General features: G+C 47.5%; 2 protein-coding genes across 4 annotated transcripts in view; one reads left to right on the forward strand and one right to left on the reverse strand.

The window, feature by feature from the left end:
• Positions 1 to 3,070, forward strand: part of ZCWPW1 (zinc finger CW-type and PWWP domain containing 1) — a 23,469-nt gene extending 20,399 nt beyond the window's left edge. The window contains exons 13-17 of the mRNA XM_061153574.1: positions 133 to 199; positions 611 to 711; positions 1,536 to 1,596; positions 2,041 to 2,199; positions 2,769 to 3,070. Coding sequence (XP_061009557.1) covers positions 133 to 199; positions 611 to 711; positions 1,536 to 1,596; positions 2,041 to 2,199; positions 2,769 to 3,070 — 690 coding nt within the window. The remainder of the gene's footprint in view (positions 1 to 132; positions 200 to 610; positions 712 to 1,535; positions 1,597 to 2,040; positions 2,200 to 2,768) is intronic.
• On the reverse strand, positions 2,394 to 17,882 carry PILRA (paired immunoglobin like type 2 receptor alpha). Of its 3 annotated transcripts, none has more exons than XM_061153571.1 (7): positions 17,676 to 17,879; positions 16,973 to 17,362; positions 8,448 to 8,648; positions 5,654 to 5,684; positions 4,574 to 4,623; positions 4,317 to 4,348; positions 2,394 to 4,145 (listed from the first exon to the last, which is right to left on the reverse strand). In XM_061153571.1, exons 1-7 carry the CDS (start codon positions 17,725 to 17,727, stop codon positions 4,002 to 4,004), a joined length of 900 nt encoding a protein of 299 aa, XP_061009554.1. In that variant the 5' UTR covers positions 17,728 to 17,879; the 3' UTR covers positions 2,394 to 4,001. The 3 variants fall into 3 exon arrangements, with proteins under 3 accessions (XP_061009554.1, XP_061009555.1, XP_061009556.1); XM_061153572.1 differs by having other exon boundaries at positions 16,973 to 17,242; positions 17,676 to 17,877; XM_061153573.1 differs by lacking the exons at positions 2,394 to 4,145; positions 4,317 to 4,348; positions 4,574 to 4,623 and adding an exon at positions 4,640 to 5,030 and having other exon boundaries at positions 17,676 to 17,882.
• Between the last annotated feature and the right edge of the window lie 1,473 nt (positions 17,883 to 19,355).

The raw sequence follows: 19,355 nt of genomic DNA on the forward strand, positions 1-19,355 counted from the left end.
TAATGTGAAGTTTCAAGTGAAAATGGTGTGGAATATGAATACAGACTCTGTAACTAGAAACCTTGAAGACAGGAGGCAAAACTAGCCCCTGGGAGACTAGTGGATGATGCTTTTGTTTCTTGGTTCCCTCAGGAGCGGGTTAACTTGTTTGGTTTCTGGAGCCGATACAGTGGACCTGACGATAGTGGGGAAGAAAAAGGTAGGATAAGTAGGAGGCTAAGGACCAGAGAGGGATGGAAGGGATTCCTTCATGAGGGCAGCTACTGAAGCTTTTATTTTATATCCAGTGCCGTCAACCTAGTTCTGGATTCTGTAATAGGAGGCTTTACATAAATGCTGTTGAGCAAATGTCTGGGATGGATGGATGGACACATGGGTAGTGACAGGAATGGAGAAAAAAGGGAGTAGGGAGGAAGAGTGCATGTTGACTAGTGAAAGGACTTGGAAGAGGGTAGAACCGTGATAATCTGGCATCAGATTTTATGGAGAAATTTTGACTTGGATATGAAAGACAGTGTTGGAAGATTGATTTTCTGGGATTAGCTCCACTAACTCATCACCTATTTTATTAGATAAATTATTTAACCTTTCTTTCCTATTCCTGTTCTAGACTTACTGCTTTCTGGGGCTAGCAGCTTAGATTCCTGCTTGGAGAAAGAAAAGAAAGAGCCAGAGTTGGAGGAGGATGAAGACGAGGAGCAAGATAAAACAGTAAGATTGATCTTGGGGATTCCTTTGAGGAGATTGCTTTAGGGCATCTGGTTAGCATGGATTTGTATTTTCTAAGGAACTGTCCTGTACTTGCATCAGGGTAGCCCTGATGGACTGGTTTTCTGTCTTAGGACTCTTCAGGGAAGAAGAGCCTCTGTCCTCAGTTATTCTAATACCTCATATCTCTAGGAACTTAATTTTTGATGATAATCTCATTTCCCACTGTAGTTCTTTGGTTCTTACTGGAGCAATTTTACAGAATAGCAGTTTGCCTCTCTTTACTTTCTTCCCTGTGTGGACACTTAGGATATTCATTATTTTATTTCCTTAGTCTCTTTTCAGGCATATGAAATATAGATATTTTTCATCTTTAAAGACTTTTTAAGAGCAGTCTTAGGTTTGCAGTAAAATTGAGAGGAAGGTACAGAGAGTTTCCATGTACCTCCTGCCTCCACACATGTATAGTCTCCCCTGTTATCAACATCGTCCACCGGAGTGGTGCATTTGTTTGCAGTTGATGAACCTATTCAGTCCATTGACACATCATAATCATGCAGAGTCCATTGTTTACCTTAGGATTTTCTCCTGGTAGTGTATATTCTATGGACTTGGACAAATGTGTAGTGACACGTATCCATCATTATGGTATCATATACTGGTACAGAATAACTTGCTGGGATTTTGACTGAAGTTAGATAGATTTTGTAGATCAAACTGGGTAGAATTAGCATCTGGAACTTCCTTAAGTACACCCATCATTTCTGTAGCATCCTACTCTATTAAATCACAATTATATGACTTCATTTATATTTTATTTTTCTCAGGATCCAACTTTGCCTAATCCCAAGTCAGCCAAAATTCAAACAAAAAAACCCAAGGCAAGAGGTAAGCAGGATAATTGGAAACGAGATGTGTTCCTTTTAAGGCAGGGCAGAAGCAGAAAGTGCGAGGGGTCTGCAGGTGACTGGGCCTTACTGACCTCTCGGCTCCAGAACCTGAGAAAATGGGCAAGACTCATGCTAATGTGATCAGGGAATCTGTAGCTTCTCACTTCTGTGAGTTGAATTACAAAATCTTAGGTTAAAGGTGGAATGAATATTTTAAATTCTTAGCCAAGAAGGATGACTTCTTGGAGAAGGCAGGTTTTGAGGTGAACTATAAAGAGAAGAAGACCCAGGGGGAAAGAAAAGAAATATTTGGGGGAAAAGAAAGGAACCAGAAGGACTCACTAGATTGAAAATGAGCAGAAGACACAGGGCAAAGACTGAATGTTTGGAGTTTGTGGACCCTAGCCACACTGTCACTCAGAAATAAACCAATGTCCTTTAGGATTGGGGGTTGGGAGTGATGCCGGTGGAGCAGATGGACAAGATGGGACCCTGAAAAGGAGAACAACAAAGAGACCTCTGTTAAACGAACCTGCACCTCCACCTGTGCCCATAATAGGAAGGAAAAAAGGGCATGGAAATTCAGGACCTGAGCAGCCGGGTAAGACTCAGACTAGGGGACTGTGGGGAGGGAGACTCACATCTGCAGGTTTCCTCCTTTGATAGTTCCTTAAAACTTCCACAGCTTTTCATTATTTTGGGAAAAAAAACAAAAACAAAACAAAAAACACACAAAAGTTTGGCCAAAAGGGCATCATCTAAATCACAGAACACAACACACACTGTAGAAACATCTTATGGTTATTATTTGATTTTATTCAGGGACATACAGGGACACAAGAATGGTAAGGAGGTAGAAGTAACATTTATTGGTGTTTTTGTGGGCCAGCTGGGTAGATACTTCACACCGTCCCTTTAGTTCTTTCAGTGTCTCTGTCACTGGGTATTTACCATTTTAAAGATAAGGAGACTGAGGTTCAAAGGGTTTAAAGTTTTCTCAAGGTCCACGGATCCAAGTCTTTCTGATTCCAAACCCCATTTTCTTTCTATAAAGAAAGGTCATCTTTTCCCAGAGATTGTTTTGGAAACAGAAAGTTCAGGAGTTGGACTTATACAAGGTGAGGACAGATGACCTGATAAGACTCTCAGTTTTGTCACTTTTTCATTTAGACCCTAAGAAAAAATTTAAAGCTCCCCAAAGCAAAGCCTCAGTAAGCAGCCTATCTGAAGAAAGAGAAGCTAGACTAGTGCCAGAAGTCCCGACCCCACCAGCTGCTCGTGGGGCCCGTCTTGGTGGGGAAGAGGGGCCTGAACCCCAGGATGCTGGAAGTGTCCCTTGTGATGATGGAGCCTCCAGTGACCTGGATCTGGACCAGCTCATGGGAGATGTTGGAGAAGAGCTGGAGCCGAGGGAGGAGCCGCAGCACAGAGTTGACACAGGGGAGCTCGCTGTGGCCTTCTGTGAGGAATAGCTGTGGACTTGTGCCTCCTTCCTTCTCTGTCACTCCTTCCTGGGTGAAGAGCCTCTCAGGATCCCCAAGAAGCTGATAAGTGTTGGGGTTGTTCATTGGCTGTGAGCTTACTTGGCTAAAGTCAGAGTTGTGCAGTTTATGTTAATAAACCAGGTTACTGGTTTACTTGGTTTGGTTTGTCTCTAACCACTTGGTGTTTTTTGGCTTCTTCCTCTTCTCCGTGTCACTGGGCACATGGTGCCTTCTGGTGGGAGACCTGTCAGTATACGGATCTGGGGAGGCGATGACACCTGAGCCTTAGGAGAAGGAGATCGAGAGGGCAGGTCTGGGTTCACAGCCTGCCTCAGCCACTTACTGGTAACATGGCTTCGGGGAAAGCGCTGTGACCATTCTGGTTCTTGTTTTCCTGTCCCGAATGGTGCATCCAGTGCCATATAGAGTGGCTGATGATGCTGAAATGAGGCCATGCACGTAAAGCACGAACACGACACGTGCTAGTTATTATCCTACGGAAAGTAGAAGGGTTAGATTAGGGGGACGGACCTTGGGTTCCAGATTGATTACCACTGTTTGGGGATTTATTTGTCTCTGGCCTGAGGCAGTCACTGAACAGAAGTACTAGGGGAGGGATCTGGGTGTGAGCTATTTATCATGGTTCATTTTTTTCAGCTTCCGGAAGGACAGAAGTTGAAGGTGACGTCAGCTTTCTCCGCAGATGCATTCAGGCAGATTGCACAGGTCCTTTTATTTTTGTGGTGAAAGGCTGGGGAGGTGAAGAGGGAATCGGGGCGGGGGCTGTGTGACTCTCAGGTCCTTGGTGGCCCGGCACCTGCCGGCCTCTGAGCTGTCTGCGTCTGGCCAGGGAGATTATGAGGAGCTGAGATCCCTGTGCGCAGCTGACTCGAAGGAGGTCCCCACTCAGTCCCACTGCTTAGGCCTTTAAGATAGAGTATAGGGTCTCTTCCTGGGGGCCCTCTTGGGGACGGGGCAAGGGAGGCGCTGCTGTTGCTGGTGAGTTTAACGTAGAGAGCGTGAGGGAGGCGTAGAGGACTCCTCCGCTGCCACCACCATCATCCTGGGGGAGAAGGGAAAGGGGAGGGAGTGAGACAGTTGAAGGGGGGGAGTCCCATCTCAGAGCCATGATCCCACAGCTGATGCCCTGACTACACCGCAGTCCCTCTATTCTTCCATGCCCCTTCTCCAGACCTCCCTCTCATCCTTTCAGGCCCTAATCTGAGCTGCTTACCTTGGCATCTGGCTTGGGGTCTACATGTTGTCCTAGAAAAAATCAACATGTGCCAGGATCAGGTGACCAGGCAGCCAAGGTAGAGAAATGGGCAGGGGCTCCAGCAGTGAGGTCATCTCTAGGTCAGGACCAGGGTCTCAGGGGAGGGTGGGTGAGGCAGGGGAGAGGAGGATGCTGAGGGCACCTGTGTGGGGAGGGGGTGTGGGGAGAAGAAGGAAGACCCAGGTGAGAGCGGGGATGCTGGCGGCAGGACTTACCTTTATTCCCGGTGTTCTCGTAATTCTCTTCCGAGTTTTGGGAGGACTCCCTGAGTGGGAACAGGAGGGCAGTGCTGTGTCAGAGTCTGGGCAGGAAAGAGCTACCACCTGCCTAGGGCCGCTTCTCTCGGTGGGGGCTCTGTGACCTGCCTGGTCACACTTGGTCATGAAGGCAGAGGTTTGGGGCTCTCAGGAGGAGGCTGCCTGGATGGGGTTGAGGGGCCATTTGCAGTGTAGCCCCGTCCCTGAGAGCTGACTGGGGTGGACTCTTGCAGAGAAGCGGCTTTATTGAGGGGCGCAGGGAGGAGATGCAGGAGGGGGCGCCTGTCCTCTCTGCAGCAGCGCCTGGGTCCAAACTGGAGCGTGAGAACCAGGGAGCTTCCCTCAGGTCCCCTGGGTGGTGCTCAGGCCTTGGTCCCCGAGGAGACGCCATCTGGGGAGGGGTCCCGGGAGGACACTGTCAAGAGTCAGGAAGGCGAGAAAGGAGGGAGGGGCTGTGAGACGGAAAAGCCTGGACATGGCAGAGGATGACAAAGGAATGCGGTGGGCGGGCGGTGAGGAGGGTGAGTGTTGGGGAAGGAAGAGGAGCCGGGGCCAGAGGAGAGGGAGCCAGGCTGGGGGCCGCGAGGGAGCCGCTCTGAGGAGAGACAGGCCAGGGCAGCCGGAGGCCCCGAGTCACAGGGCAGAGGACAGACTTTAGAGGAGCAAGAAAGGGGACAGAGCGTGGAGGGGATGGGTGTGTTCTGGAAGGACGGTGTTCAAGGGGAGACAGACCAGGATGAACAGAGGGAAAGGCTGAGACCTGGGGATGGAAGGAAGAAAGGTGGGTGCCAGAGACAGACAAAGGGAGATGTTCTGGGAGAGAGTCAGAGAAAGAGCCGGTCCACTGCTCTGACTTTCTAAGGATCGGGAGCCTCAGGAAGTGAAGAGCCTGGCCTGTGGGGGCTTGGGAGGATGTGGATGGAGGTCCAGGAGGGGAGGCCTGTGAAAGGCTCCCTGGTGCTGCTCTCAGGAGGAAACTTCTTGCTCATAAATAGCCCTGCCCCACCGCACCCCCCATACTGGAGGACAAGCGCTCACCTGGCTGGGGTCCTGGCTTCAGTCTGCGCACCTGTAGGAGGACCAACAGCGTGTCACTGTGCCGTCCACGAAGGCCTGTCTCCTCCCCGCCTTCTCTGCCCCATCCCATCTGAAACCTCTCTGGGAAGGGTTCAGGACTCAGAGCCGCCACCATGCGGGCACCCTGAGGCTGCCCACACCTGTCCCGCCTTGTCCTCACCATCAGTCAGAAGAGCAGTTCTTCCCTGCCCCCTGTGCCCCGTCACCCTCTGAACAGGTTGGACTTACCCACCTCCCCAACTCCAGTGACCTTGGTTCCACTCAGTCACATCCTGGACTTTTTTTTTTCATTGGGACTAAGAACTCTGATATAGTAAACACTGGTATCATTTTTATGCTTCAAATTTCCTTCCTTCCAGCTCTCTTCGGTCATCATCCCTCTGTACCTGTGCGTGACCTCACTACGCTCTTGTCCTGACACTCTTGTCTCTCTCAGGTTACCCAAGCCCCTCACTGAGCCCTCTCCTCTCCACCTGCGCCCTCTCACGGGCTCCCTGACCCCCTGGGACCCCCTGTGCTTCTGGCACACTTGCTGACACATCTCCAATCCTGGCTGTGCCCTCAGGCAGAGGATGCTATTTGTTTGCCCCATATCCATTCCCTTCTTATTCAGTTACAGAAGCTTGATTTTATTTGGAGCATCAGGGTACCCCGCTACAGGCAGATGTGGGACCTATGGTGAAATCTAGCTGATGATGTATTGAAATAAGGGGAAGTTGTGGGGAGGATTTTTCAGTTTAGTTCAGTTGCTCAGTCGTGTCCGACTCTTTGTGACCCCATGGACTGCAGCACATCAGGCTTCCCTGTCCATCACCAACTCCTGGAGCCTACTCAAACTCATGTCCATTGCATCGGTGGTGCCATCCAACCATCTCATCCTGTGTCCTCCCCTTCTCCTCCTGCCTTCAGTCTTTCCCAGCATCAGGGCCTTTTCCAGTGAGTCAGTTCTTTGCATAAGGTGGCCAAAGTATGGGAGTTTCAGCTTCAGCATCAGTCCTTCCAATGAATATTCAGGACTGATTTCCTTTAGGATGGATCTCCTTGCAGTCCAAGAGACTCTCAAGAGTCTTCTCCAACACCACGGTTCAAAAGCATCAGTTTTTCGGTGCTCAGCTTTCTTTATAGTCCAACTCTCACATCCATACATGACTACTGGAAAAACCATAGCTTTGACTAGATGGACCTTTGTTGGTAAAGCAATGTTTCTGCTTTTTAATATGCTATCTAAGTTGGTCATAGCTGGTCTTCCAAGGAGCAAGCGTTTAATTTCATGGCTGCAGGAATTTTAGGAAGACTCTTTCAAAGGAGGACAGACAGCTGGAACATAGTCTTTTTGTCTTTTCCTCCTACGTCCTACTTCCTGTTTAGATTCACAAATCTGGCATCCTAGCAGCTGTCTTGCACATAAAGCAACCTTCAGGATAGAAGTCAGTATCCAGGACAGTGAGCAGACAGGTAGGAGACTCAGTGTCTTAGTATTCTCTGCTTTCTGCCTCCAGATCCTTTTAGATGAGAGGAAAAAAAAGTCCCCTCTGTGTTATTTGCCTACTGTTACTTCTGTTCTCTGATGCTAGCAGATGAACACAACTATTTTTTTTTTGGCCACGGCACAACTTAGGGGATCTTACTCCCCAGACCAGGGATTGAACCCAGGCCCTGGGCAGTGAAAGCACAGAGTCCTAACCACTGGACCACCAGGGAATTAGTTCTTAATCAGTCATTTCTAAAGGTTTTAGTTGAATACTGCTGAAAAAAAACCACAATCAAATACAATGATGCTTGTACAGATTTATGGCTTCTCATCTAAATTGATCATTAAATACCATATTGCATTTTCTCAGTGACTACATCATGTTTTTTTCTTCATCTCAAACCCTCATCCTTAGTCTCAGGACACAACCACTATGGTTTTTGCTCTGCAGAATAAAAGAACGATTTCAGAGTGACCCCAGCCTGGCCTCTCCACCATAGACTGTGTATCTGCAAGGCCAAGCTGAGGTGGCCACTTCACTGCTTCACACTGTTTCTGGGGTCAGAGGCTCTGGGATGTGATTTCCAAGGTTGTCTTTTCTCATCTCCTGGCTCTTCCACAGCCCTGAGCTACCTACAGCCCTTAGAATGCCTTCCTTCCCCTGGAACGACAGTGACCTCTATACCACCCTCACCACCTGGCTAATTCTTCATTCTTTGATAGTTTTGCGCTTCCTCTTGGACATCTTCCTTGATTACCCTTCCTTCCTCCCAACCTACCACAGCTCTTTCCACATGAGGCCGTTAGCCCTTGAGGCAACTGCTCCCCTCTTCCTCCTGGCCCCCAGATCCTTGAGAGCAGGGCCTGTGCTTTATTTACTTTTGCATTTCCAGTTAGCAGCCAGGCTCTGGAAAATCGGTGTCCAACCAGTAGTTGCTGAGTGGAGCCACCTTCCTGTCCCTTCTTTCTCTCTCTTCTATGTTTCCCAGGGCAGGCCCTCCCTCCTTGTGAACCAGAATGGAGACTGATGAGAAATGATTAAATCAGGAGACAAGAACTGGAAATTATCAGGTTTGTAGAGAGGGATTGGTCTTGAGCGGTGAGTCCCAAATTTGACACAAATACCACATGAGGAGGTAAAATTCAGATTCCCAGGCCCAGACCTCAGGCCCAGAAGGAATTTGCATTTTTGCTGAGCAGCTCTGGTCATTCTGATGCAGGAGGGTTCTGAGAAATACTTAGCTGGGAATCTTGGGGAGAGCTTGAAGGTCCTGGATCACTTACTTTTGCTTCTCTTGCATCTAAAGTACACAATCAGCCCCACAATTGTGGTTACGAGCGCAGCGCTGGCCAGTGCCAACCCGACTATAGCTTCCGTACTCTGGAGCCAAGACTGCGGGCTCTTTCCACTCTCTGAGTTCCTAAGGCTAGTTGTAGCAGTGGCGGCAGCCGTGGTGGTGGGGTTCTGGGTGGTTGTCTTGCGGCCTGGGAAGACAGGAGAAATATGCAAATTATTCACTGAAGGGCTGGAAGTATCTGGGTGAAAACTGTCACATCTTGTTCCCTAGTTTGGGGAATGTGGGGAGTGGGGAGCAACTCTCTGAAGCTCTCCCACAGAGAGGGGAGTAACAAAGGGAGATTCTGGAAGCTCTGAATCTTCTTCACTCTGTTTGAACCCTGACTTTACCACTGATCAGTGCTGTGATCTCAGAACCTCATTTCATTACTTACATATAGGGAGAAGTAAATCACAGGATCAAAAACATTTTTTTTTTTTATTGTGGTAAAATCCATACAACACAAATTTACCATTTTAACCATATTTAAGTGACATCAAGTCGATTCACATTATTGTGCAACCATCATCACCATCCATCTTCCAAACTTCATCTGTCCAAACAGAGACTCTGTCCCCATTAAATACTGACCCCGCATTCCCCCTCCCACCAGCCCCTGGCATTCATTGTTCTGCTTTCTGACCCTAAGTATTTGATTGCTCTAGGTACCTTGTAGAAGTGGATTCAAACAGTGTTTTTCATTTTACATGATTGTTTTACTAAGTGAGAAAACATCTGTAAAGCACCCAGTATTATTGGAAATATATTACTGTTAAATGAATATGTATTGAACTTTACTTACTACAAACAGATGCTACCTTTGTAGATGTTTAAGGCACCATGAAAAAACTGGCATAAATACTAAGCCACATACAAAAAACCCAACTCCAGTAAAATCTTGTGTGGACTGAATTCTCTGTCCACTTAGTAGAAATTAATAATGAAAGTATGAATCCTGTTTCTCAATTGAGACAAAAAATTTAAATTCTTAGTCAAAGAAATATATATAATGACATGCTATTTAGAAAATAAAAACAACAGCAATATATATGTATATTTTAAAAACTCCTGGAATATGCTGCTGCTGCTAAGTTGCTTCAGTCATGTCTGACTCTGTGCAACCCCATAGACGGCAGCTCATCAGGCTTCCCTGTCCCTGGGATTCTCCAGGCAAGAACACTGGAGTGGGTTGCCATTTCCTTCTCCAGTGCATGAAAGTGAAGTCGCTCAGTTGTGTCCGACTCTTAGCGACCCCATGGACTGGAATATGACTAAAGCCAAACTCTAAGCTAAATTCATAGTATTAGATGCTATAATTATTTAAAATGGGATGAAAGTTTTGCAATGAATGAATGATGCTATAATTATTTAAAATGGGATGAAAGTTTTAAAAAGTCAATTTCCAAAGAAAAAAGTTACCAAACAGAGAGGAACTAGCTCTAAGGAAACTAAAAGTAATGAAAACCTACGTAGGAATAAATGTTTTTAGGAAACAGGACAGCAGAAAGAATAATAAATGCAGAAAGTGGTTAGAGGGAAAAACAACAGCAACAAGGAAACAGACAAGACTCCTGTAAATCGAACAACAACAAAGAGTATTGAAATCATGAGTGAGTGTGTGCTCAATTATAGGTTGATAATTCTAAAAACCTCTGTGAAATGGATGATTTTCTGAGACAAATAATAATTTTTAAAAATGCATTTAAGAAATAGTAACCTTTAATGGATTAGACAAAGAAGAAATTGAGAACACTATTAAAGAACTATTTTTCATAAAGATTTCAAGTTCAGAAGATTTAATGGAAAAATTCTTGTGAATATTTAAGGAACAGATAATTCTCAGAAGATTCTAGAACAGAAAAATATGGAAAACGGTACAATTCTAATTCATTTCATAAAATGATAACATAATCCTGATGCTAATAATCATTCATAACTTTTAGAAATGTAGATTAAAAGGATAAAAGGCTATTTTTGTTTTAAACTGACCTGAGTCAGGGGAAAATACCTAGTATCGACACAACGGGAGTACAGGTTGGCACAGCCTTTGGGAAGGGTTTGGGTGCATCTGTAAGATATCCGAGCACGCCCTTAAACTCAGTGATTTCTGTGCTGGGAAATTACCCGATGGACGTGCTGGTACAAGTGTTCAAAGGCCTGTGTTTGAGGGTGTTCACTGCAGCTTTATTTGTGATTTGGTAGCAGCCTAAATGCCTTTAAATATGAGACTGATTAAGTGGACTACAATCCATTGCTACAGTGGGAGACCATACAGTCATTTAAAAAGAAAGGCGTAGATGTGTGTGTGCTGAAGTGGAAAGATACTTCAGGTCCATGAAGTAAACATAGCCAGCTGAAGATCAGGAGAGTGTGCAGTTTGAGTCTATTATGTTCCATCTCTTGTACATCTGTATCTGTATCTCTTATCTGTGGAGAGAGCATTTCTGCAGAAAGGGGTAGTAGCTGAGAGATAAAGCGGAGAGGAATGTGTTTTTCATTTGATTCCCTTCTGTGCTGTTTGACTGCTTTTAAAACTATATGCAAGTATGTATTACCAGTACTTTTATTTTTAACATGTAACATCTATTTTTATATAAGTTGTATAGGCACATAATTTAAAGCATCAACAAATTCCCCACAGATTATAAAAACAGCAACCCCTCCTCACTCCTTTCCCACTCCCCAGATTGAACTGTTTTTTAGCACCTCTTGCTATTTTTTAGCATTAACCTCACATTTCTAAGTCACAGGCTTATCTGGGAAGTAAGTGTAGAGAGAGGAGGTTCTGGGATTGAACCCTGGGACCTCCTCTCTCCACACTGGGATAATCTCTCTATACTTTCACAGAGACACTCAGAAATAATGTCTCAGCAACTGTCTGGCCATCCCTCAGCCAGTCAAATGGACACAAAACTCTCTCCCCAGAGGTCACAGCTCCTTTCTAGGTCCCAGAACCTACTTCCTCCCCTGCTTCTTAGGCCTGTGGCTGGTCCCAGGGGTCTCACTGTCCCTGACTGGTTTCCTACCCTGTGTCCCCCATCAAAACTCTCAGTTACCCTGTTGGATTAGCTGCCTCCTACCAGGACTCTGACTTATGTCCCAGCGGTCTTCCTGTTCCATCTGAATAAAGCAGCACCCTAGCACCTCTAGCCACTGATTCTGCTTCATTTTCCTGCTTTTCTCTTTTCACTATCACCTGACACACATAATTAATTTTTTTGTGTGTGTGTGATATTCTTTCTACAATCAAGTGTAAGTTCCATGGTTAAGGACATTAATGTTTTGTTCTGTATTGTCTTAACTGCTCTTTCCTCAGTGCCCAGCTTAGGACCTGACACATAGCAGGCACTCAATCAATATTTGCTATTTGATTTGTTAAAGGATTAAACAAAATAATTTTCCCTTGGAGATTCATGACACTCAACTGTTGCCTTTCACTGTCCTCTATTGCTATTGAGACAGCCAAGCCACTCTAATTCCTGACTCTCTTTATGTGGCCAGTTTCTTCCCTCCTTGGAAATGTATTGGATCTCCCTTTATCAGATATGCAGATGACACCACCCTTATGGCAGATAGCGAAGAAGAACTAAAGAGCCTCTTGATGAAAGTGAAAAAGGAGAGTGAAAAAGTTGGCTTAAAGCTCAACATTCAGAAAATTAAGATCATGGCAAAAGGTCCCATCGCTTCATGGCAAATAGATGGGGAAACAGTGGAAGCAGTGACAGACTTTATTTTGGGGGGCTCCAAAATCACTACAGATGGTGACTGCAGCCATGAAATGAAAAGATGCTTACTCCTTGGAAGAAAAGTTATGACCAACCTAGACAGCATATTAAAAAGCAGAGACATCACCACAAAAACCATTGCCAACAAAGGTCCGTCTAGTCAAGGCTATGGTTTTTCCAGTAGTCATGTATGGATGTGAGTTGGACTGTAAAGCTGAGCGCCGAAGAATTGATGCTTTTGAACCGTGGTGTTGGAGAAGACTCTTGAGAGTTCCTTGGCCTGCAAGGAGATCCAACCAGTCCATCCTAAAGGAAATCAGTCCTGAATATTCATTGGAAGGACTGATGCTGAAGCTGAAACTTCAATACTTTGGCCACCTGATGTGAAGAACTGACTCATTTGAAAAGACCCAGATGTTGGGAAAGATTGAAGGTGGGAGGAGAAGGGGAGGACAGAGGATGAGATGGTTGGATGGCATTACTGACTCAATGGACATGAGTTTGAGTAAACTCTGGGAGTTGGTGATGGACAGGGAGGCCTGGTGTGCTGCAGTCCATGGGGTCGCAAAGAGTTGGACACGACTGAGTGACTGAACTGAACTTATCCCTGGTGTTTTGAAATTTTTATGTTGCAGTACCCCAGGGTTGGTCTTTTTATTTTTACTCATGTTGTTGGGTTCTTTCATTCTGGAAAATTTCTGTAGTAGTTTTGTTGATATTTTCTTCCCCATGGCCTTCTTTTTTCTCTGCTGTTAAAACTTCTGTTGTTCAGAGATTGGAACTCTTGGACCAATTCTCAATTTGTCTTATCCTTCCTTATAATTCCTTTATTATATTTCTAAGGCTGCTATGACAAATTGCTGCAAACTGGGTGACTCTAAACAATAGAAGTTTACTTGCCACAGTTCTGGAGGCCAGAAAGCAGAAATCAAGGTGTCAGCCAGGCTGCATCGCTCGGGAGGCTCTGTGCGGGGGGAGCCTGTTCCTTGCTGCTTTGGCTTCTAATGGCTGCTTCACCCCAGTCTCTGCCTCTGTGGTCACATTGCCTGCTCTTCCATCTGTGTCCAGTCTCCCACTGCCCCTCTCTTATACATGTTTGTTAGCATCTAGAGTCCATCCAGATAATCCCAGATAACCTCCTCGTCTCAAATTCCTCAACGGAATCAGATCTGCAGCCATATAAGATGTTATTCACTTGTTCAGGGGCCACTGTTCAAACCACTACAACAATATCCAGCTCTTTGAAGTTTCTTGAACTACAATATCCAGATCTTTCAGTTTTCTCCCACCTTTTAAGGTATTTCCATGAACTTCATCTTTCAATCATATATTGACTTTTCCATCTTTGCTAGTATACTTCTAATTTCTTTTTTTTTTTCTAATTTCTAAGATCTCTCTCTTTTTTTTTTTTTTTTTTTGTTTTGAAAGCTCCTTTGCAAAGCATTCTATTGTGTCATATACATGAAATTCTTTAACTTTATGAGGATGATGTTTCTTTGAAAATTTTGATCTCCTTTCATTGTTTTGGATTCTTCCAGGTTCCCTTCCCCTTGATCTGCTCTCTGCATCTCATGAGACAAGCATTCCTTAAATGTTTAGTTCAAAGCTTTTAAAAACAGACCCTCTACCTCAGGCATCCTGGGCACAGCTGAGGTGAGGGTCCAGTCCTGACTGCAGGGGATTTGGTGCAAGGCCAGGACCCCAGCCACCCTGTCCCCTTGGCTCCCAACATGCACGAAGCTGTGAGTGTGTTATAGCAGAAAGTGCATCTCAGATCACTTTACAGTGAGTAGGACAGTATGACTCACTCCACAATGAGTAGAGTGATCTGTTAGATTTCTAGATCTTTCCAGGCCCATCAGATAGCTATTCTGGAGAGGAGTTTCCTGATTGTCTGCCCTCAGTGGCTGTGGTGTGGGAGTACCAGCCTGGCTGCCTGCGTCCTGTGAGGCCTCTACAAGGGTCAAGGTGTTTCAGGTCTCATCACTTCACCAAATCTCTGAATTTAAGAACTGAACCCTTGTCCCCAGTTATGCCCCAGGGTACCCACCCAAGACTCCCTGTGGATTATTGTTTCTAGAACCCATATATCCAGTCTTTTGCTGGGGTGAGGTGTGAGGGTGCAGAGGTGTCTCTTCTTCCTAAATACATTTCAGTTAGTCCTCTAGTTTTCAGATCCCCTTCACGCCCAGTTTCATGGGTACTAGGAGTTGCTATTCCTGACCCTAAGGGGTTTTGCAGTGTAAATTGCCTTCCTTCTGGATGTCCCCACTGTTGACTTAGGGTTTAAATCCTCTGGTCTATTTCCTGCTTCCAAAATTTTGTTTTTGTCCACCTAACTTGCAAATGTTTTTGTCCCTCTGGGTTTTTGTCTTAAAAAAAATTCCCTTTGCTGTCATTTTAGTAGATTTTTGGAGGGAGTGGAGGTAAATATATGCATATAACCTAGCATCTTGGCCAGAATTTATGCATTACTTTTAGAGTGAAAATTATATCAAATACACATTTTTTTAACATATTGCACATTAATAATAAAAATAAAGAATATGAAAGTCTTATGAGACACATGATCTTTGGAAGAACACTACAAAGGTTTACTTAGGGATATAAAATAGGACCTGTTCCTCACTGAAAAGATTGTGCGTTTTACTGATTTAAATTTCTGTCAGTTACTTTATAGATTTAATGCAATTCTGATTTTAAAAACCAACAGGAATGTTTTTCTAGAAACTTGGCAAACTTATTCTAATATTTGTGTGGAAGAATAGGCAGGCAACACTAATGAAGTTTGAGAAGGAAGTAATGTGGTTGTGATGGAAAAAGTCTTAACAGCCATTGAAACATGATAAAGTTATAATAACTAAAACAGTGTGGTACTGATACAACAAAATATAGGGACTTCCTTGGTGGTCCAATGGCTAGGACTCTGCGCCCCCAATGCAGGGGGCCCAGGTTCCACCCCTGGTTGGGGAACTAGGCTCTGCATGCCACAACTGCATCCCACGCACAACGAAGATCCTGCGTGCCATAGCTAAGACCCGGCACAGCCAAATAAATGAATACTAAAAAAAAAGAAAACATAGACTAGTGAAACAGAATAGACAGACCAGAAATGGACGCTATTCTACAAAAGAACTTAAAAGCTTAGGCCTATTAATCAGTGGAAAAAGGAAAAAATATTCAATAAATAAAGTGAGAACAGTTGATTTGTTTCTTGGGATAAGGATCAACTTAGTTCTTTATTGCGCCCCATTTACCAAGATGAATCTCACTATATATAAGAGCTTTTGTGTGAAAAGTAATCAAATCTTACAAATATTAGGAAAAAATATTTTAACTCTAGTGGGATGTGGGGTTTTGGGTTTAGAAATAAAAGAGAAAAACTACAAATGAGAATATAATTAGATTTGGCTACCTAAATAAAACTACTATTTGTTTAGAAATTAATAAGCCACTTTCAAACTTATGAGTTATATTTGCTATATATATTCCTCTGGCGTGATGTTTTGCATGGTGGTACTTCACTTGGATTAAAAATATTTCTTTTTATTACTTCCCTGTAAAAATGAACATGACCATCCCCACCGGGAGCAGAAATTTTTCACTGATACTGCTTAGAATCACCAGCACAAGTGATTGCAAAAAGCAAACAAACATAATTGATTTTCAGTTTTCAAAAAAATTATCTACAGATAACACACTCTTTTATTGCCTGTGCCTAGAAGAGAACCCCTCTTCTCTACTCTGGAGTCAGATACACTGTTCAAGTTCCGAAGCCCCACTGAGTGACAGATGCTACACACCCATTATTAGGTTAAAAACAGTCAAGACAAGAAGATGACAGGTCAGGAGGTGAGGCCAAGCAGCTCACGGTTAAGAAGGGAGGCCCTGGGGTTAAACTGGGGTCAGATCCCACCTGCACCAGGAGTGACGGGGCAGAGTGACGTTTGCTGTGTGAGCCTCGGTCCCCCTTCCTGTGACGGGAGGACGGCAGCAGGGCCGCGGTACTGGGGGTCGTGGGGGAGGTCAGCTGGGCCGATGCTGCCGAGGTGTCCCCCCGGATGCAGGGCACAGTCAGGGGAGCTGCCAGGACTGCTGCCTCGTCATGACCAGGACAGGGGCAAGGTCAGGGTGGACACGGGGACAGGGTAACCGGAACCACATGGCCGGGGTGGGGGGGAGGCAAGGAGGTAAAGAGGATGGAGGGAGGAGGAAAGAGGAAAGAGATGGGATGGATGGAGACTCATATTCTGGGGGTCAGAGCAGAGAAGGAAGGGGAGATGGGAAATCAGGTGATGAGGACATGGGGCCCCTCGGCACCTGCTGTGTGTGCGGGCTGAGCTCATGGCTGGGGGGACAGACGTGAGGCAGCTGGGACTCCACACAGGACTCAGGGCAAAGGGGAGGAGCCGCACCCCGAGATGTCAAGTCACCTGGAGGACGTGGGGCGCGGGCAGGGGCCGGGTGGAGCCCAGCTTGGAGCGGGAAGGGAGGACAGCTGGGAGCACAGAGGGTGCGGGGGCTGGGGATGGGGGAGGGGCTGGACCTGGAGGGCAGAGAGGGGGATGGGCACGGGAGGCAGCCCAGAGCTGGGGAAGATTAAGGTAAAGTTGGTAGAGGCCTGGGGAGGAGTAGGAGGGGAAGGGAGAGGAGTTTGAGAAAAGTTAGGAGGAGGGGCCCTGGACCAGGCGTGCATTACAAGGTACCAACAGCCTCCAAGAGCCTCAGGCAGGACAGCTGGACTCACCGGGGGTGACGGTGAGGTTGGTCCCCTCGATGGACTGCCACTGCTGCTTGCCGTATGTCAGTGTGACGAGCTCCACCCGGCAGAAGTACACAGACTGGTCCTCCCTCCGCAGGTCTGAGATCTGGAGGGAGCCGGTCTTCTCTGGCTCTGTCCAGTTCAGGAAGAGCCGGTTCTTGAAATTCTCATGGATGAATGGAGGGGTCATGTTGTAGATGAACTCCCCATGGAAGTGTTTCCATCTCCAGGATATTCTCACGTTGGGATCCTTGGCTAATTTCCCAGGGTAAGAGAAGGAGAAGGGGATGTGAATGGAGCCACCCTCGGGGGCTGAGAGATGCCTTCGTTGCTTCATCCCAAAGACAGCCTGTGGATTTCTCTGTGCCCAGTGACCTAGAGGAGGGAGGGAGAGACTCTGAAGCCACCAGGAGAGACACAGAAGGTGACCCCAGGCCGTCGGGCACCCTCACCTGCAGGGGGATGTGTGACGGGGTAGGACTGGCTCTCCTTCTGGCCTGGGTGACCCCCTCTCCAGGCTTGGGGCAGGCAGGAGGGTGAGGGGTTGGGAGATCCCACACTGTGGGACCCCTTCTGTTTGTTGGGGGTGGGAGGCCTGGCCGGCTACCCCAGGGGACCCTTCTACACACACCCAGCCACAGCCCCTCCCCGGGGTCCCTGGCAGAGCAGGACACGCCCAGCCACTCACCAGCCTGCAGAGACGCCAGGAGCAGCAGGGGCAGCAGCAGGGCCAGCCCCATGGCCTTGCCCCCCTCCCGGGTGAGAGGACAGGCAGAGCCCTCAAGGCCAGAGGGGAGGCCTGTGGGGGCCCTGGGGGACACTCAGCACCAGGAGTGAGGACCAGGCTCCTCCAGAGGACGGAGGAGGGTGGGGGCCTTCCCCAAACCCGCCCACCCCGACAGTGACGGACACTTCCTTTATCAACCTGGCTTCTTTTCCTTTGTTGCAAAAGGGCCTCCCTGTGGTCAGTGCAGAGGGAGCCATGGTCTGGGGCTCCCCGCCCCGTCTTCACGCCGGGGGCTGGTCCTGATCTGCACCCGCTGGGCCTCCCCCGCTCAGCTCCTGTCTCCCGCCTCACATCTCCCTGGCTAGCCGTCTCTGTGTCTCTCCTGGTCTCTGCTTCTCTGAGTGTCTCTCCTCCCAGGGGAAGGGGCGGCAGCAGGACCAGCTCAGGCTCCTTCAGGGGGAGGTGGGCCCAGGTCCCCGCCCAGCTCCAGCCCCTCAGGGAGGAGCCGGGGGGAGCCGCTGGTGGTCACGCTCAGCCCCCCTCAGACACGGGGGCACCAGCCTGCTCTGGCCCCTCTCCCTCCAGGCCGGGGCTCCCCTGCAGTGTCTCCCCCTCCCAGTCTTCAGGCAGAACTAAGGCCCGCACCCAGGACTCTGAGCGGTGGGACCAGCCCTTGAGCTCCAGTCCTGCTGAGCCCACAGAGCCTTCTGCTCCCTCTGGAAGCTTCCTCCTGGTCGCACCTCAGACTCTCTGGGCCTCACCCTCTGAGTGCAGAGCTCTGGGAGGTGACCCCCAGGAGCCTGCAGTTAATAACACTCTTCAGGGGGTTCCATCTGCAGCTGTGAGCCCCTGGCTCATCCAGGGCCTTCCCTGGACAGAGAGGAGGAAGGTCAGAGCAGTCATGGGTCACCCTGGTGACAGTCCCTGGGATCTTCCCTGAGGGAGACACTGCCAGGTGTGACTCGTGCTGGGTGGGGTGAGACACGGGGGGCTGGTGATCTTGGTGACCTCCAGGCCGGGCTGAGAATGAGGCTGTTTGAGCTTCCACAGGCTGAGTCAGCATTGGCTTACTGAATGGACCGTGGGGGTGGAAGGACATGATTTCATCACAGGAAGGGGCCTCAGTTCTAGAGGTGGGAGTGAGCAGAATGACGTCTTTTCTCCTGTTTAGTTTTTCGTCCAATCCTGATAGTTTTTTTCCATGCTTCTCCCATGGCCAGCCAAGCAGCCCCTGCCCTCCATATCTGCTTTTCTTACCCCTCCTCCCAGGCCTGAGAGGAAAGTTTCTACATTTTCATGGAACCCTCTTATCCGAGTCAGGCCCTACATCTATTTTCTCTTTTTCAGCTTTACCAGATTCTGTGGTGGATGTATCCTTGTCTCCATCTCACCCAGGGGAAACTGAGGCACAAAATCATATCATAGAGTCCTTTGGGCTGTGAAAGGTGCTTGGGCTGAATTCTAACAGTTGGAAATGTGTGCAGAGGAGGACAGGGACCTGCTGGCTTCTTGGCAGTGCCTTCAGAGAGTACCTGTGGGGGGGTGATCCCTGGGTTCCATTTTGGCCTCACCCCACTGGCTTGGGACTTGGAATGCCTCTTGCTTGCCTGGCTTTCAGAGCAGGCAGCTGGATCCTACCAG

The sequence above is a fragment of the Dama dama genome, chromosome 10 (genome assembly GCF_033118175.1).
Source record: "Dama dama isolate Ldn47 chromosome 10, ASM3311817v1, whole genome shotgun sequence".
In the NCBI taxonomy this organism is placed as follows: domain Eukaryota; kingdom Metazoa; phylum Chordata; class Mammalia; order Artiodactyla; family Cervidae; genus Dama; species Dama dama.